Source organism: Anguilla anguilla, chromosome 6 (assembly GCF_013347855.1).
Source record: "Anguilla anguilla isolate fAngAng1 chromosome 6, fAngAng1.pri, whole genome shotgun sequence".
Lineage (NCBI taxonomy): Eukaryota > Metazoa > Chordata > Actinopteri > Anguilliformes > Anguillidae > Anguilla > Anguilla anguilla.
This window is the reverse complement of record NC_049206.1, coordinates 32,813,188-32,833,844: the sequence shown is the minus strand read 5'-3', so window position 1 is coordinate 32,833,844 and position 20,657 is coordinate 32,813,188. Positions and strand designations below refer to the sequence as shown.

Sequence of the window (20,657 nt, the reverse complement as noted above, 5' to 3'; positions counted from 1 at the left end):
GATTAGGCATGATTACTACTGTTAGCAAGAAGTCAAGGCATTGTTAGTGAGGTAACTTACCTAGGTAGCAAGCTATCTAGCTATTGTGTAACTATAATTACAAACGTTTTTGGATTTGTGACTTATTTTCGTGCAATGTTAGATTATGGTAGATAATGCGAGCCGCTCAGGGACTAGAAGCTCAGTGTTTGTAGAGCCAGGGCAAGAGTTTGTCAGTTGTCTTACAAAAATTTAAAAGCACATAGTTAGCAACTAGTGCCCCCTTACGCCGCTCAGATGATATGAGGTCACTTTGGCAGACGGCTCTGGCTAACAGGTTATAACTGTTGATTCACAAAACCGATCATGTCTACTTTGGGTAGTCTCTCTGAAGAGCCTGGCTATATATTTTTGTTACATGCACTGTCCCATACTGCAAGCATCTTCTCTCTTTTATAAGCTTCGCCTCTTGCGTATGAGAGTCTCTATTTGTGTTGTGTGCAACACTTGTATACTTGTGCGTTGGCACAGGCCACATAATCAGATTTTGTTACTGACCTTTATAGTTCTAAGGAAAGCGATTAGCTTGTGCCTACGTAGCCAGTAAGCCGAATAATTCAAGATCGCGCTGCGTCTAAAATCATATGTTTAGTTAGCAACATCCCAGTTAACTTGCAGGAGAGCTAGATAACATTAGCTAAGGTAACATAGACATGACATTGTCAACTAGCTCCGGTTTTCTAATTAGACTATTTGTACAGATGTGGTCCCCACCAGACAATAATGTCCGTTCTGAGTTTAACTGACTGGTAAAAAGAATGACCGTTAATTTGTATTGAACTCACGTGTCAGTTATCCTCCAGTCTGTGATATTATTTAGCTAGCTGGCTACAATCAATCAACTGGTTATTCTGCAACAATACAGTAATTGTGTGGGCACGCTTGTTAGCTATCATGAAGACCGTTTTCTATAGAGCAACTGACATAAGTCAGTTAAAGGAGTAACATGGTGGTTGAATGTAACACTTGCCAGTTGTCTTTAGGCAACAACAAAAAAAATGTGCATAATTTTTTTATTATTCAGTCATTTAAATGTATTTTAAAATGTATTTTTCGAAGCCTAAATTTTCCACTATAAAAGTTCACCCGAACTGTCTGGGCGTGGTAATGAGAACTGTCAGTTAGCTATGATTGACAGAACGTGCCCTGTTACCATAGCTACCTCCATGATACGTGCTCATCTTGGGAGACTGAATTTTCACATAACTTAGTATATCAAGTATCGATAGCTAAGGACGTTGATTTATACAGTAATAATGTTTGCTAGCTAGCTAGCCAAGTTAAGATGAAACCACAACTATAACGTCCTTATGAAAGCAAACTACATAGCTAGCTAACATTAGCTAGCTAGCTATAAATGAATATAACCAACCAGAGATAGTCTAATAGTCCTTAAAAGGCACTCTAATAAGTGAACCTAACGTTAGTCAAATATTTGCATTGTCTTGCATGTAAGTCAGCGGCACAAACTGTGGGTCACAAGTTATCCATGGGTCCCCAAATATGATTTAGAATGAGCTATCACAGCAATCTGACTGACAGTAGGGAGGGCAGTGTATGCGCGTGAGCTCGACAATACATTTCTCACAGAAAAGGTAGTTTGTCGCCTTTTTTTAGTTCATTACAGTTGTGATAGAAGTGACAATAATTAAGTGGTGCTGTGCTGTTAGCCTTTACTGATCGCCGTACAAAGTTAATGTGAAGTGGTCAGCACAATCGGACAGCACTGACCCATATAAATGTACTTTGAATGATACTTGCTCAATCGAACAGTAAATCTGAAAAACATTTGATTATAGTCAGCGGCACTGAAATTTTCTTTCACACCCTCAATAAACGGCAAAAGTCCCAGTAGAAGATTGAATTAAACCTTTTCAAAGTTATATATTTTCTGAAATGTTATTGATTCCGCTTGGCCACAGTGAGTGAAACTAGGCGATCTGAGCGTATCGTTTCTATGTAAATTACGTCAGAAGGATTCAGCCTTGTTCTTTACTACCTAAACTTCACAGCACACTTGTAGCAGGATGGTGTGTCCAGTCAGATTTCTTTACGGGGTGTGGAAAGGGGAGTGGTTACTGTACTTGTGACGCACTAAGTCGATAACATTCTCAACCGGTTGAAAATAGGACGATAAATTTAAAACTCATATTTCACCAAAAATAAAGAACGGACATGTTTAATGCTTTACTCATTGTGTTTCTTCAATGCCTCTTGTAAAAATAGCACATAAAACCGAGAAAGTGTGAAAACCACCATGTTACTCCTTTAAGGCTGTTTTATACTTCTGCGTAGTCTGCATAATTTCCGGAATTTATTTAAATAAACATGCTTTATTTTGTATTATTGTATTAGTGCTCCATTACAATTAATTAACTGGGATGTTGTTAGCTAAACATAAGCTTTCAGACGCAGCCTGTACCTGATGACTGTTCGTTTTAGCTACTGCCTAAGGCTGCGTTCACACCAGATCAGGCAATGCGGCAAAAACGGCAGTCCTCCCATTCATTTGAATGGGGGTAGTGTGTTTAGGCTGTGGGAGTGGGGACCGTATGGGGTGCAGAAAAAAAATGCAGCGGCCTGCGGGAAGAAGTAGAACCAGAATCAACTTTTGCCGTAACGCAGCCCGAGTCATTGTCAATCAAGCCAAATTGTACTAAAAAGGACGACAACGCCATAAGCAACAGGTGTGGTATTACGCACAGCTATTTTTGAAGGTAGCCTACCCAGGCATCACAAATGTGCGTATATTTCACAAACGGATTGTCCAAGATCACTCAGTCGCAAAAGGGACATCTCTATGCGTAAAACCAATGGTAAGATTGTATATTTATTCAATGTTTAGTCCCAGATATTGACTGTGGAATGACATGGTATAATTTTTAAAAACTTCATTTCGTCATTCAGTGAGCAGTGTTTTCACTGCTGTATTGGCATATTTTAGGGCTAATGTCGGGTTTATCTTGTTGCTACGGAATATTACATTACATTACAGGCATTTGGCAGACGCTCTTATCCAGAGCGACGTACAACAAAGTGTATAACCATAACCAGGAACAAGTATGACGAAACCCCTAGAGAGAAGTACCGGTCCAAGTGCAGGGAACAACCGCATAGTTCAACTTGGACCCTGAAGGTTAAACTGATTAACACTAAACAACGAGAACGGCAACAACGCAGTCTATGGAAAAAATACAAGCAGTAGTTAAGACAGTTAACGCACCTAAGTCACCTACGAAACAGCTGCCTAGTTACAACCCTAAGCTTACAGTCATTTACAGGGGGGTAGGGAGGGATGGGGAGAGGTGCAGCCTGAAGAGGTGAGTCTTCAGTCGTCGTTTGAAATGGGTCAGTGTCTCAGCTGTTCTGACCTCCACAGGGGTGTCATTCCACCATCGTGGGGCCAGAACAGACAGGAGACGTGTTCTGGAAGTGCAGGTGCGAAGAGGGGGAGGTGCTAGGCGTCCTGAGGTAGCAGAACGGAGGGATCTGGCTGGCATGTAGGGTTTGAATATCTTGTGGAGGTATGCTGGGGCTGATCCCTTGACTGCCTGGTATGCTAGGACCAATGTTTTAAATTTGATGCGAGCTATAACAGGCAGCCAGTGGAGGGTAGTGAGCAGGGGAGTGACGTGGGAGTGTCTGGGGAGGTTGAAGACCAGACGAGCCGCAGCATTCTGAATGAGTTGCAGGGGTGTGGTGGCAGATGCCGGTAGTCCAGCCAGAAGAGAGTTGCAGTAGTCCAGGCGGGATAGAACCATTGCTTGGACCAGGAGCTGGGTTGAGTAGGTGGTGAGAAAGGGGCGGATTCTGTGGATGTTATACAGGAAAAATCTGCATGCCCAGTTTACTGCTGCGATGTTCTTGGAGAGGGACAGCCTGTTGTCCATCACCACTCCAAGATTCTTGGCACAGGGTGATGATGTCACTAAGGTGTCCCCTAGGGAAATGGAAAAGTCGAGGAGGGGAGAGGATAGAGCAGGAATAAAGATTAGCTCCGTCTTTCCCGGGTTGAGCTTCAGGTGGTGATTGTCCATCCAGCTCTGTATGTCCCTCAGGCAAGCGGAGATGCGGGCAGGGACCTGTGTGTCTGATGGGGAGAAGGAGAGAAAGAGTTGCGTGTCGTCGGCATAGGAGTGATAGGACAAGCCATGGGCAGATATTACAGGGCCAAGGGATCTGGTGTACAAGGAGAAGAGAAGGGGACCGAGGACTGAGCCCTGGGGAACTCCGGTGGCGAGGGGACGGGGTGGTGATACCTTACCCGCCCAGGCAACCTGGAAGGAACGGTCAGAGAGGTAAGACTCAATCCAGTGAAGGACTGTGCCACAGATCCCTGTTGCTGCCAGGGAGGACAGGAGGATAGAGTGCTCCACAGTGTCAAATGCAGCGGAGAGGTCTAGAAGAATCAGGACAGAGGAGAGGGAGGCTGCTCGTGCGGCATGGAGTGACTCACTGACCAAGAGGAGTGCAGTCTCGGTCGAGTGGCCAGGCCTGAAGCCAGACTGGTGGGGATCAAGCAGGTTGTTGTGAGAGAAGAAAGCAGAGAGTTGGTTAGATGCAGCACGTTCAAGTGTTTTGGATAGGAAAGGGAGGAGAGATACCGGGCGGTAGTTCTGAATGACTGAAGGATCTAGTGTGGGTTTCGTCAGCAGTGGGGTGATGTGGGCCCTCTTGAAGGATGAGGGGAAACATCCAGAAGATAGGGAGGAGTTCACGAGGGAGGTGACAAAAGGGAGGATGTCAGGTGTGATTGCATGGAGGAGAGATGAGGGGATAGGGTCGAGGGCGCAGGTGGTAGGGTGGTGGGTGAGCAGAAGCTGGGAAACTTCAGAGTCTGAGAGGAGAGAAAATGTGGAGAAACAGGGGGCGGAGGGCGCAGAGGGGGCGGAGGGCGCAAAGGAGCTGCGGATGTCTGCAATCTTTTCGTCAAAGAATGCTGCAAAGTCATCTGCAGTGAAGGAAGACTGGGGTGGAGGAGGTGGCACGCTGAGGAGAGAAGAGAAAAAAGGGTTAGAAATGGAGTTATGAATTTTAGTTTGGTAGAATTTTGCCTTAGCGGCAGTGACAGTAAAAGAAAACTCTGTCAGGAGAGACTGATAGGCTGAGAGGTCAGATGGGTCCCTGGATTTGGCCCAGTTCCTCTCAGCAGCGCGGAGGCTGGCCCTGGAGGTGTGTAGGATGTCAGACATCCATGGACTGGGAGGGGATGCTGGCCTAGGGACGAAGGGGCATAGGGAGTCGAGTGCTGAGGAGAGAGATGAAGTTAGGGTGGGGGATGCAGAGTTAGTGGGGAGCTTGGAAAATGATTGAAGAGTGGGGAGGGAAGCAGTCACTCTGGGAGCAAGAGAAGAGGGTGATAGGGAGCGGAGGTTACGGCGGACAGTGACAGTGGGGATGGGAGGAGGAGAGGGAGGATGTGTTGAGAGGGGGAGGGAGAAGGAGATGAAGTGATGGTCAGACGTATGCAGGGGGGTAACCGTAAGATTGGAGCTGGAGCAGGTCCTCAGGAAGATCAGGTCTAGGAGGTTGCCTGCCTTGTGGGTTGGGGGAGAGTGTTGTAGGGAGAGGTCGAAGGAGTGGAGTAGTGGTAGGAAGGCAGCAGACTGGGAGGCCTCTAGGTGGATTTATATAGCGCTTTTATCCAAAGCGCTTTACAATTGATGCCTTTCATTCGCCAGAGCAGTTAGGGGTTAGGTGTCTTGCTCAGGGACACTTTGACACGCCCAGGGTGGGGTTTGACCCGGCAACCCTCCGACTGCCAGACAATCGGTCTTACCTCCTGAGCTATGTCGCCCCTGAACATACAACATAACAACATAAATTACTTACTCTGTTTAGTTTTACTTCTTTCATCATCCAATTTTATAATATAAATGTGTCGCCCTTCATTTTTCAATTAGTTATTTCATTATGTTAATATTTTATGCTGTTTTGTTGGTTTCCTTTACAAATGCAGGAAGTAGACCCAGGCAGTTTAATGCGGTATTCGAGGATGCATATCATTGCGCGACTTCTGATGTGGGCGTACCTGCAGACAATAACATTAGGCTGGTCATAAAAATCATGGACATATATATATATTTTTTTTAAACTGTTTTGCTTTGCTTATTCTCGATTTTGCCACGGAACGAAATAGAATAAGAAGAAAAAGCCGGAAACCGTACTATTATGGGGACTTGCACTAAAAAAAATAGGTCTTTGTTTCTAATGTTAGAAATTTTAAAATTAAATAACTAATCGAAAAATGAAGGGTGACACATTCATTAGAAAGACAGTATCAGTCATGAGAAGCAGAAGTGTTATAAAGTGTAATTCCCCTTTAAATATGATTATGATTCACTGCAATTTAGACATTTTGGATAGATTTGGTGAGACTAAGGGACACCAGGGTACACTGCTAACATTTTGCTTCATAGATCTTTAGCCAATCTTGCTTCATTTAACTGTCTTGCTTCAGTTAAGCCATTTTTGAAGTCTCTGTGTCACTCACATCTGGAGTTTTAAAATGGGTGAGGATTGCCGTGATTTGGGATCTGTGTGAAGGGGTTTAATGTCTGGTTAACATGCTTTGTATTATTTCCAGACGTATGACATTTTGGGAAAGATATAGTGGCAGCATTCCAATGCAGCTTGCACATGGACTCTGATTACGTTTTTTAGGCCATGAAACCGGAATACCGATTGGCCAAAATAAAAAATAAACCTGCCAGTCAACGATTGTGAAAACTGGCCAGTTCCGATTCTCGGCCGATTGATCAGTGCACCCCTAATGTAAACCAGTCCTCATCGCTAGCTAGGTTAGAGATGGTTAGAGCAGTAACCTTACACTACCAGACAAATGTAAGAAAGCAACATAAAGTAGGCTTCATTGTATAGTTAAACCTGAATATCATTCAATGTGTAACAACTTTGTAACCCTGAGCTACTGTACACTAACATTAGACTCTGTCTCAAACTCCGGTCATTACACCAAATAAAGCTATTTAATTGTCACTAGCTGATGGTTGGCCTACTTACCTATTGTTCCGGGTGAAAATGGGCACTGCAAATACTAACTGTATGGGTTATTGTAATATTGCAGTGGCCCTGGGCTCCAGAAATAATACCCATTTCTTGTAGGTCTCTTCATTTTTGTGGAAAGAAAAAAACATATTGCTTTCTTTGCATCTAGAGAAAGGGCAGTGCTTAAGCATTTTCAAACTTCACCCACACAAACTTGGTAAGAGTGTCATTTACATATTACACGTAGAAGATTTCAATGGACTGAATATTTTTATTATGTAACTAACACTCCGTTAATCCCGCCCACCGAATCTGGCATTTAACCAAGGAGGAAAGCCAGTTTCGGCATAGGCTTTTATACATTTTTTATTTTTTTTGTAACAATAGTTACAAATATTTCTTGGCCGTTTGCGAAAAAAGTACTAAAGCAACACATCAGCAAAGAATTCACCAATTTCAGTTTCCTGGACCTTTAAATCATAGTAAATTTGTTTTCAAACTGTGACATTGCCGTATTTTATTTTTAAATATTTTTAAGCAAGACGGCAGACTATCGTTTTAAACCCTGCAGCTTAAAAAAATATGAACAAAATGACCTGTTAATTCATGAATGAAATTTTACGTTATTTAAAGAGTGCTAGCATTAAAAAACAGTAGTGTTGGCCGGTGTCTGGCACGGCTGTTTTAAAAATAAATAAATAAATAAAAAATAAAATAATTTTTTTTTTATGAAGCTTTGATGTAGTTAATTACTTACTGCTAGCTGTGCTGCGGTTTAAATGCCTTCAGTGTCTTATAATTGGTATCTTAATGAACTACATTTTAAGAGTAGTCTCCCCAGCATTGGTTAATGGTTTCTTCTCTGCAGTATGACCAGTATAAGACCCCTATGGAGAACATCGGGCTGCAGGACTCCCTGCTGTCGCGTTTCGACCTGCTTTTCATCATGTTGGACCAGATGGACCTGGAGCAGGACAGTGAGATTTCAGACCATGTGCTGCGCATGCATCGCTACCGCAACCCTGGGGAGGATGATGGCACAGGTGAGTGGCTCGCATGCAGGCTCAAAATACATATGTTGCTGTATACTTTTACATTACATTTATTACATTACAATCACATTCTTCAGAGCAACTTACATAAGTGGAGAACCTCAGTGTTATTATCAGGAGTACAATATCACCAAGAAGCCACAGAAGGCTCAATTTTACACAGCAAGTATAATTAGGGGTCCAAGCAGCGAAGCTGGTGGAACCCTATTGTATCTGTTAGGATTATTATTATTCTTATTTTTTTCCGCTAAAAGTGTCTGAGGCTCAGCAACCATAAGTTGTAGACCAACCAAATTTGGTAGGTGGGTTCCTATGGAACCCCACTACCCAGGCACTAAAAAACACCTATGTCGGCCAGATGGTGGCGCTATAACAAAGGGTCATCGTTTAAAAGGGCATAACTCCCACACCGTAAGTCAGATCAACACAAAACTTCATCGACTGATGCATCTGAATGTGCTCTACAACTTTGCTTTTGGGAGCACCTATGTCCGCCATATGGTTTGCACACCATTTGGACTTTTTCATTAAGTGGGGTGCGGAAAAGCTGGAGCTCCAAATCCAAACGGTTACGACATCGAGTAAACTTCTTTACGGCAAGAAACAACCATGGCGACGCAAGTAATCTGACACTGTAGGTCTAGTTTTTATCAGTGAAAGTACGGTCTGACAGTGCCACCTAGAGTGCATGCTAGGATAGGCTACCAAAAGTTTTTCAGTAAAAGCTTTCTGAGAGGATGAATAATTACTTTTCTTTGGCATGGATCCATTTGAAGACAGTATCAGATGAGTTCGTTAAGTCTTTAAATCTGTCATTATGGTGAGAAAAAGCTAAACCATTTTTTTGGTAGGTTTTGAGTTTCTGTGCAAACGCGCGAAAACACGCTGGTATAATAAAACAATGACGGTAATGCATATATAGTCCGCTTCGTTCCGTTGCTACCATAACATAACAGACTATCTTGTGTCTACAGCTGCAGTTTCTCGCTGCAATTTCTAACATTGAATATTCACAAAATACGCAATTTATGCTGTACTCTGCCAGTGTCTACATAAATAATACGCTAAGGTAAAGCTTTGAGAGGATGAATTATTACTTTTCTTTGACATGGATCCATTTGAAGACAATAACGGGCGAGTTCGTTTACTCTTTAAATCCGTCATTATGCTGAGAGAAATCGTATTCTCAATTTGATCTCTAAATTAACTGTAAGGTTAGGGTTGTAACTAGTTATCTGTTTCGTAGGTGACTTAGTTAATGCACTCGTCTTAACTATTGCTTGTACTTTCGCATAGACTGCGTTGTTGCTGTTCTTGTTTGTGTTACTGTTAATCAGTTTAACCTACAGGGTCCAAGTTGGACTATGCGGTTGTTCCCTGCACTTGGAACGGTAGGCTACTGCCCTCTAGGGTTTTCGACACACTTGTTCCTGATTATGGTTATACATTTTGTTGTGCGTCGCTCTGGATAAGAGCGTCTGCCAAATGCCTGTAATGCAATGCAATATTCCGTAGCAACAAGATAAACCCGACATTAGCCCTAAAATATGCCAATACAGCAGTGACAACGCTGCTTACTGAATAACGACATAAACGAGACAATTTTTCTTTAATTATACTACGTCATTCTACAGTCAATATCTGGGACTAAACATTGAATAAATATACAATCTTACCATTGGTTTTACGAGTAGAGATGTCCCTTTTGCGACTGAGTGGTCATATATTGTCTTGGACAATCCGTTTGTGATTCTTGTTGCTTACGGCGTTGTCGCCGTTTTTCGTACGATTTGGCTTCATTGACAGTTCATTTATTCAGTAGGTGAGAGTATTAGCTTTCTAACGATGTACAACATGTATGATTTTGCATTTGGAATAGCGTTTTATAGTTCAGCGCAACGGAATATTTTCTTAGCGCATTCACTGTGGCGTAGCATAAAAGACGATTCACCTAACTAAACGTTGTCAACGATTTTCATAATTTCTTGTAGAGTACTATTATTATTGAGGACTTCAGGGCTTAGCTAAGCCATTTCTTTGCTGATAGACCTATCTGACATCGTTTTCTGACGCAAAACAGAAGCGGATAGGACTTTGTCATTGATTTTCTGTCTCTATACTAGGCTACTAAACACAGATAAAATGTCATGTTGCTATGTAAGTATTACTGCTCAAAATATTTCGGTTATATACGTTCTTTTCGTTATATACGTTCTTTTTGAAATTGGGTGTCTTTAAATAGGTTAGTGGTATTATATAATGTGGATTTTTCACACTGCAATGTAAGCGTTAGTGTAATAGTTTTTGTGACCCATGGAACAGTGATGACGAGAGTGTTGGGACGTTGCTAAAATGTGGTGGACGGTTGAAAATTATTTTCGTCCCATCTCCATCCGTCATTAGGCTATGGTGAGAAATAGCTAAACCATTTATATTGATAGTAATTGAGTTTCTCTGCAAACGCGCGAAAACACGCTGGTATATTAAAACAATGACGGTAAATATAGCCTATATATGTAGTCCGCCTCATTCTGTTGTTACCATAATATAACAGACTTTCTTGTGTCTACAGCTGCAGTTTCTCGCTGCAATTACTATTGAATATTAACAAAAGACGTAAATGCTGTAGTCTGCCAATGTCCAAATAAATAATAAGATATTCTTCGCACAGCACGCATGCTAGCAGGAATGTCCAGTTGATTTTTCGTTTCGTTTTTTTTTTAATGTCGTATTTATTAGGCTATATGAAATATGTATTATCCTATCTGTCTCTTAGGCGCTCTGAAATGTGCATTCTCTGCTAAGCTGAGCAATGGATTGGTATATGTGTCTGACGTAGTGTTGCACAGTACACCGACACTTCAGCACTTTTTCAGTACTTAAAAAAAAAAAAAAGAAACGGTTCGGTATTAGAATTTTCCGACGTTCGGTAGTTTTGCGTCAAATGTAAAAGCCAGGGACATGTGTCTCCAGCATTACCGATTGAGAGGATGAAAAGTTATGATTTGTCAGAATCTTCGCTAGATGGCAGTAGCAACTAAGGTTGGCAAGTGAGGTGACCTGCGCTTGTGCATTTTTTCGTGGTTGATATAGCGCAAGCTTAGACTCAGTTCACTTCAGTAGCAACAGCTGTTCTAATTTGTAAATATTTTATTATAGGAAGATGCTGTATTGTTATTGAAATGTGCTGTTTTTAGATATATTTTAAAGTGAAAGACCTGTTTACAGATAATTTACTTTACAATTGTTTAATTTTTGAAATATATTTAATATAGTTTTCTATGGTTTAGTGCTGTAACACTATAGTCCTATGCTTATTGATATGTTGAACAGGCTTCAACTTAAAGGTTGTTAATAAACCGGGTTTTTAATAAACCGTGAATTCGAAAATGAGGTCATCCCTTGTGGACATTATGTTTCTGATCTATTAAGGTAATTTCAGTATCGTTAGGTACTGAGTATTGAATCAGTATCGTTTCAGTATCAATTATCGTGATACTACACCTGGTATCGGTATCAAAGTCAAAATTTTGATATCGTGACAACACTAGTGTGACACCTTTTTTAGTTGCGGCGCAGAAACACTGCAGCTGTGCATACACGCCGGACCATCTAAGTGTTACGACATAGTAAAGGCCTTTACGGGAAGCAGCCAGGACACATCCATGGCGACGTAACTAAGTCATCTGACAGCGTCTCTTAGCACAAAATTGGCCATAAGTCATCAATATTTTATACGATCATCATGATATTCAGTAGATATGTTGGGTGAAGGCATATGATCATGAGGACAAAGCCATTTAAAAATCGTTCCATAGGGGGCGCGATGGTGCCAATGCTTGGACCCCTCCCAACGCCGCTTGCGGCTTTAATGTTAATTAAAGCCGCAAGTGGCGTTGGGAGGGGTCCAAGCATTGGCACAAGTGCGCCACCTATGGAGTGATTTTTAAATGGTTTTGTCCTCATGATCATATACCTTCACCCAGCATATCTACTGCATCGCCATGGATGTCTCCTAGCCGCTAGGCGTAAAGGCCTTTACTATGTCGTAACACTAAAGGCTGTTTTATGCTTCTGCATAGTACAGGTAAAAATGGGTCTGTGTAGGGGGTGTGCGCAATGTGCGACGGTTGCAGACCACGGCCGCGTTGAAGACGCAGACCTCTTCAAGAAAATAAAAGCGCATAGTTAGTAACCAGTGCCCGCATACGCCGTAAAGAAGATGATTGGTTGACTGCTGACATGAAGTCACTGGCATATGGCTCTGACTAACAGGTTATAACAGTTAATTCACAAAACTGATAGGCAACGTTAAATGTGCGACTAAAAGCGCTTTTGTTAGGTGAATGTCTTCGTTGCAACAAGTTACATCTAGCTGTGCTATGCTATGCAAACTATGCAGACTACGCAAAATTATAAAACAGCATTTAGATGGTCCGGCGTGTATGTAGAGCTGCAGCGCTTCCGCGCCACAACTAAAATAGGCGTCAGACACATATTCCAATCCATTGCGCAGCTTAGCAGAGAATGCACATTTCAGAGCGCCTCAGAGACAGATGGAATAATAACACACAAATACACATTTCAAATAATAAATACGACATTGAGAAAAAAACGAAAGAAAAAAAAGACGAAATACCAACTCGCGACCTGCGTGCAGCGCGCAGAGTAGCCAACTGTATTATTTATTTAGACATTGGCAGATAAGAAGATTTTCGGTTACGCTAACCTATAAAACGCTATTCCAAAAGCAAAATCAGACATGTTATACATCGTTAGAAAGCTTATACTCTCACCTACTGATTAAATGAATTACCAAAATTTTGACCTTGATACTGATACCAGGTTTAGTATCACAATAATCAATATTGAAATGATACTTGAAACTTAAACGATGCTAATTCGATACTCGGTACCTAACGATAATGAAATTACCTTAATAGATCAGAAACGTAATGTCCACAAGGGTTGACCTCATTTTCGAATTCATGGTTTATTAACAACCTGGTTCATTAACAACCGTTAAGTTGAAGCCTGTTCAACATATTAATAAGCATAGGCCTATAGTGTTGCAACACTAAACAACAGAAAAATACATTAAATATATTTCTAAAATTTTACAATTGTAAACGAAATAATCTTTAAGCAGATATTTCATTTTTAAATAGATCTAAGAACAGCATATTTTAATAATACAGCATCTTCCTATAATAAAATATTTACAGATTAGAACAGCTGTTGCTACTGAAGTGAACTGAGTCTAAGCTTGTGCTGTATTAACCACGAAGAATGCACAAGCGCAGGTCACCTCACTTGCCAACCTTAGTTGCTACTGCCTTCTAGCGAAGATTCTGACAAATTACACTTTTCATCCTCTCAATCAGTAATGCGGGAGACAATTTTCCCTGGCTTTTACATTTGACTCAAAACTACCGAACGTCGGAATATTCTAATACCGAACCGTTTATTTATTTATTTTTTTTAAATTTTTTTTTAAGTGCCGAGAAAGTGCTGAAGTTTTGGTATACCGTGCAACACTACGTCAGACACATATTCCAATCCATTGCTCAGTTTAGCAGAGAATGCACATTTCAGAGCGCCACAGAGACAGATAGAATAATAAATAATAACATGAATGCACATTTCAAATAATAAATAGGACATTGAGAAAAAACGGAAAAAAGACGTTATATCAACTCGCGAATTGCGTGGTGCGCGCGAAGTAGACTACCGTTTTATTGATTTAGACATTGGCAGATAAGAAAAAGTTTTAGTTACGTTGACCTATAAAACGCTATTCCAAAAGCAAAATCAGACATGTTATACATCGTTAGAAAGCTTATAATCTCACCTACTGAATAAATGAATTGTCAATAAAGCCAAATTGGACTAAGAATAACGACAACGCCGTAAGCAACAGGTGTGGTATTACGCACAGCTATTTTTGAAAATATCCGACATTTCACAAACGGATTATCCAAGACAATATATGGCCACTCATTCGCAAAAGGGACATCTCTACGCGTAAAACCAATGGTAAGATTGTATATTTATTCAATGTTTAGTCCCAGATATTGACTGTAGAATGACGTGGTAATTTTTTTTTAAAAGTTAGTCTCGCTTATTTCGTCATTCAGTTAGCAGCGTTTTCACTGCTGTATTGGCATATTTTAGGGCTAATGTCGGGTTTATCTTGTTGCTACGGAATATTGCATTACATTACAGGCATTTGGCAGACGCTCTTATCCAGAGCGACGTACAACAAAAATGTATAACCATAACCAGGAGCAAGTGTGTCGAAAACCCTAGAGGGCAGCAGCCTACTGTTCTAAGTGCAAGGAACAACCGCATTGTTCAACTTAAACCCTGTAGGATTAACACTAACACAAACAAGAACAGCAACAACGCAGTCCATGCACAAATACAAGCAATAGTTAAGACAAGTTAAGTCACCTACGAAACAACTACGTAGTTACAACCCTAAGCTTACAGTCAATTTAGAGATTAAATTGAGAATACGATTTTTCTCTGCATAATGACGGATGTAAAGACTAAACGAACTCACCCGATGTTGTCTTCAAATGGACCGTATTATTTATTTAGACATTGGAAGACTACAGCATAAATTGCGTCTTTTGTTTATATTCAATATTAGTAATTGCAGCGAGAAACTGCAGCTGTAGGTCGTTATGTTATGGTAGCAACGGAACGAAGCGGACTATATATGTATGGGGCTACCGTCATTGTTTCATTATACCAGCGTGTTTTCGCGCGTTTGCACAGAAACTCAGAACCTATCAATGAAATGGTTTAGCTATTTCTCAGCATAATGACAGATTTAAAGACTTAACGAACTCACCCGATACTGTCTTCAAATGGATCCATGCCAAAGAAAAGTAATTATTCATCCTCTCAGAAAGCTTTTACTAAAAAACTTTGGGTAGCCTATCCTAGCATGCACGCTAGGTGGCACTGTCAGACCGTCTCCTCACTGCTAAAAACCAGACCTACGGTGTCGGATTACTTGCGTCGCCATGGTTGTCGCTTGCCGTAAAGAAGTTTACTCGATGTCGTAATCGTTTAGATTTGGAGCTCCAGCTTTTCCGCACCCCACCTAATGAAAAAGTCCAAATGGTGTGCAAACCATATGGCGGACATAGGTGCTCCCAATAGGAAAGTTGGACAGCACATTCAGATGCATCAGCCGATGAAGTTTTGTGTTGATCTGACTTACGGTGTGGGAGTTATGGCCTTTTAAAGTATGACCCTCGTGTTATAGTGCCACCATCTGGCCAACATAGGTGATTTTTAGTGCCTGAGTAGTGGGGGGCCATAGGAACCCACCTGCCAAATTTGGTTGGTCTACAACTTATGGTTGCTGAGCCTCAGACATTTTAGCGGAGAAAACTGCCACGCCCCAACTAAAAAGTCTAAATGGCGGGCAAACAATATGGCGGACATAGGTGGGGCCAATGGCAAAGTTGTAGAGCACGTTCAGATACATATGTCGATTAAGTTTTGTGTTGATCTAACTTATGGTGTGGGAGTTATGGCCTTGTACGCGTTACCCTTTGTTATAGCGCCACCATATGGCTGACATACGTGATTTTTAGTGCCTGAGTAGTGGGAGGCCATAGGAACCCACCTGCCAAATTTGATTCCTCTAGGACGTATGGTTGCTGAGCCTCAGACACTTTTAGCGGAGAAAAATAATAAGAATAATAATCCTAACAGATACAATAGGGTTCCACCAGCTTCGCTGCTTGGACCCCTTGTAGCAGCCAATAATGTAATAACTACCGTTAATGTAATAACTGCCAATAATGTAATAATTTTTCCGTTCTTAATGTAATAAAAGTCGATAATGTAATAACTTACCAATAGTGTAATAAAATTTCTGAACCAATAACGTAATAACCTAATAACTGCACATAATGTAATAAGTTATTAGATTATTGACTGGTTATTACATTATTAGCTGGGTTAAAAAAATCATTAAAAATGTAATAATAAGAGCCAATACTGTAATAATATGCTTGTATCACTATTTTATAAGTTTTATTTATTATCAAGTGTCAGACATAACACTTAGGCCTACCCTTACTGTTGCTTCTTTCAAATAGATGCTCACAAACCAGGCCAATCCTGACCCCTGAATCTTAGTTCTAACTCTGAGAAAACACACACACACACACACACACACCTACTCTCTCTCTCTCTCTAGGAATTAATTGTTTGTGTAACTTGATGGTTAGACTTATCTCCAGCCCTGCCTTATACTCCTTTGCCATTTGAGTACCAAATTAAGTGGGAGCACACATGTTTGCAAACACAGACAATTACTCTTATGTTGTATAATATAAAATCTATACCTCTTTGAAGATGCTGTGTTCTCAAATAAAAAAGACCACCACTTCTTTCCATGAAAAATATAATCTTTAATCAAGTGTATTTAAATAACTTCTTCAACCAAACTGGCACTATTATCCCTTGTGCTCAACTTTCAACCTCTTAATGCAAAATTCTAAACTGTAAAATATAGTATATAACATGACCTACGAAGATAACTTTGGTAACGCATCTTTCAGTTTTATCATAATAATAAAGGATGGTTTACCGTCCCTTTTTTAAAGAACTAAACGTTCTCTTGATACACATTACATTTACAGTATCTATACCATTGGTCCCAGCATCATGTTTTGTCTCAGAAAACAATGTTTCATTTTATCAACAGAACTATTGTTAAATATTTTTTGCCCAAACTAATATAAAAGTAGAACTATTAATTATTTTAACAACATGTATTTTGCACTCCAAATTAGGAAGTATCGATAAGAGTATTGATAAGTATTGGTATTGATAAGCAGTATCAATAGTAGTATTGGTATTGATAAAATCCTAACCATGCCCATCCCTAGTTGTAGAAACTAACTCTAACTAGCTAGCACTAACAGGTGCAGTTTTCTCAAAACATGGCTTGCCATTGTGCCCCTTTCTCTCTTGTTTTAAGTACTTCTTTCATGGTGACTTGACTTGTGACTTGCTTGACCTGAGCAATGACTTGTCTTGCTTGACGTTTACTAGTGACTCGACTTGACATGCCTGAATGTAAACACAGTGACATGGCACTTGCTTGAGACTTGAAGGTTAAGACTTGAGACTTGCTTGTGACTTGCACAAGTGTGACTTACTCCCACCTCTGCCTCACTGTCAGGTGGGACGGAGTGTGGCACAGTGGGTAAGGAACTGCGCTCGTAACCGAAAGGTCGTAGGTTCGAATCCCGGGTAAGGACACTGCCGTTGTACCCTTGAGCAAGGTACTTAACCTGCGTTGCTTCAGTATATATCCAGCTGTATAAATGGATACAATGTAAAGTGCTATGTAAAAAGTTGTGTAAGTCGCTCTGGATAAGAGCGTCTGCTAAATGCCTATAATGTAATGTAATGTAATGAAAAGAAGCAGTTGGCGACTCTACATGTATCAGAGGCATGTGGTAGTCTACACCCTCCCCAGACCAACAGAGGATAGCGCGTCGACCAGGACCATGATACACACAGAGAATTGGTATAACGACTAGAATTGGAGAAAATGGCAAAAATGAAAAAGAATGAACTATAGATATCATTTGCTTCAGTTTTAGACTCTTTGTTGAGCTTGTCATGACTGTATTGAAATAGCCAGGGATGTCAATAGGGCAATGATTCTGATTTGGTAATACATTTTCATGTAACCTTTCAGGAGTCAGGTTTGGTATATATACGTAGAGAGATAGAGTGCTGAATAGCTATAATAGTGTGGTTGAAACAGTTTGCTTGAAAAAGTTATTTAAATACATTTAATTAAAGATGACATTTTTCATGAAAAGAAATGGTGGTCTTTGTATTCGTGGACAAAGCATCTTCAAAGAGGTATAGATTTCATATTATATGACATAAGAGTAATTGCGTGCGTGCGTGCGTGTACATGTGTGGTCAGGTTTTTGAGCAGCTATTTGAAAGAGGAAACAAGGGTAAGTGTCATGGAAGTGTGATACTTTATAGCCAATAATTATTACATTATCGGCTCCTGTTATTACATTTTTAATGATTTTTAAAAAAACCCAGCTAATAATGTAATAACCAGCCAATAATGTAATAACTTATTACATTATATGCAAAAAGTTATTACGTTATTGGTTCAGAAAATGTATTACATTATTGGTCAGTTACTACATTATCGACTTATTACATTAAGAACAGAAAAATGATTACGTTATTGGCAGTTATTACATTAACGGTAGTTATTACATTATTGGCTGCTACACCCCTAACTAGATTATGTGAGCGGAGTCTCCTTTCTTTTGAGCCTGTGTTTGTGCTCCGCTTCACCTCTCCATGTCCTTTTCCCCACTCCGCTCCAAAATCGCTCTCTGCTCACAAAAAAGAGGTATCACTCAGAATTTGCTCAGTTACTTTTTTTTGTTTTTGTTTTTAAGCATCATTCAACTGGCGCTTTCGTGCTGATTTTCCATCGAGCGCTATCAAAACTAATTGTGCAATTGTGTAGTGAGGTTGATAAAGCCTTTAGGGTGGAGAGGAATGATTGTGGACACTGCATGCGGTCCCAACAAACCACCAAAGCTGCACGTTCTTTGGAGTTGATAAGAGGAGATTGACAGTGCGTAGGCATGTAAAAGTGCGCTCCAAGGAGACGGGAGGGAGGAATGTGCTGAATTTGTTATGACTGGAGAAATTACTTTAAGAAATAAAATTAAAAAACAAATAATAATAATAATATTGCATTGTATTTCTTTAACTATTTATTTCCATTGTGTGTTTTGTCATGCACATTTTAGTGCTTTTCTCAGTGTTCATGTAATATGCCTCAATACATTTTCCTCTCGCCGTTATAACAAAACCGCTATAATTTAGAAATGTAAACATTGAAATTGATTCAACTTTGTAGTTATTTCAAGAAAATAATTTTGCAATATATAGTTTTGTAATCTTTATTAAATTAGGTTGCTGCTGGTGTAAAAAACTATGTTGTAATGCTGGATATGTCTGACGCCACTGGACATCAGCGTGGCGGTAGTAGGTAGTAAAAGTGTGGTCTGATGATACACCCGGCACAGGTTCATGTGGCTGTAATATGTCTGACCTGCCCCGCACGAGCGTTTCCTAAAATAAATTTTTTAGTATTCCAGGGGATGTCGTGTCTCCTTATCGCTCCCAGCTTATGTTCAGGAGATTATCTTCACTAAGTACAACTTAGAGAATTTTGACTAAGTATAGGCTAATAGCTGAAAATGTATTCCACCCTGGTAAGCTTTTCGATTTTTTTTTCTGCCTTTTATCTAAGTTTATGCAAATCAAACATGCAGGTATGCTTCAACAAAGATGGGGGGAAACTATTCACTTACAAAAAACAATAGAACATGTTAGCCTTGCATTCTATATTTTTTTATTTCATTAACAGCTCATGCTGTAGAGTAGTTCATAATGAAGAAGGAACTGTTTTTTGAATTATAAAAGCATTTTTTGTGTTCATAACTGACTTGTGTCCCTCAGGTAGGGGTGGTGAGGTTCATGCAGTTTGTACTATGCAGTTCAGAGTAAGAATGAGTAGCTATGTTTTGATTTATAAAAACATTCTGCCTATGTTTGAAACTTGATTTGACTTGATTTGTTTACCTCAGTGTTAGTACAAAGCCTGTTATGGCTATATAACATATTGGTCATTGTTTGTTAAATACTGTGATTTTGCTGTTTTTTCACTACACTGGCATGTCTTTTATTGATTAAACTGGTTTATCTAATAGGATAGCCCCTCATTTTTTTCACAAGACTTGTCCCTATCTGAAAATGTCAAGTTTAGGCCTGGATATGATATGAATTAGTTGTTAGGCCTATTAAATAATTTTTGCTTAAAAAAAAGGGTTTACTTGAGTATATCTCCAAACCCAAAAGCTCAGGTATATCATCTTACATTACAAGAATAGGTTGTATGGATTAACCACATCATTAAACCATGTCAATTGGACCTACCATTGCTTTACAATGTATAGAAATATCAGCAGAGTACCTGGCAGAAATATGCCTAGCAAACGGAAATTGTTCAATTAGATTGTTTGTTTTTTTATTTTGATGACAGTGCAATCAATTCAAACAATAACTAACTACGTTTAACAGTAAATAATTGTAGAATACAAATGATATATTATATGCATACTGCACATATAAATACTAATTCTATTTTTTGCCATGAACTGAATAATTGGGCTGCAGGCTATTGAAGCAGGTGACAAAAGCCTACAAGAATTAGATTAATCCCAATGCAGTTTGAGAGTGACATAGGGATTTGTATTGCCTGTAAAACAATAGTTATGTTCCAGTAGTTATAATAGTCAGTATAGTTGTAGAATATTTTATAGCAGTGTTTAAAAACAACACGTTGTCAGAATAGTGTGAATACTTCTGTTTTGGTTTCACTTCATCCTCGACTGCATGTCATATTTCAGTGCACTTTAATTTTCAACTCCAGAACCATAATGTTCATCATTAAATGGAATTATGGTTTGA

The 20,657-nt window shown here is 39.9% G+C and overlaps 1 protein-coding gene across 3 annotated transcripts in view; it reads left to right on the top strand.

Annotated features, from left to right (window-relative positions):
- Positions 1–20,657, top strand: part of mcm3 (minichromosome maintenance complex component 3) — a 102,897-nt gene that overhangs the window by 34,057 nt on the left and 48,183 nt on the right. For all 3 annotated transcript variants that reach the window (XM_035422280.1, XM_035422281.1, XM_035422283.1), the window contains exon 10: positions 7,913–8,087. In XM_035422280.1, the coding sequence (XP_035278171.1) occupies positions 7,913–8,087 (175 nt within the window). The remainder of the gene's footprint in view (positions 1–7,912; positions 8,088–20,657) is intronic.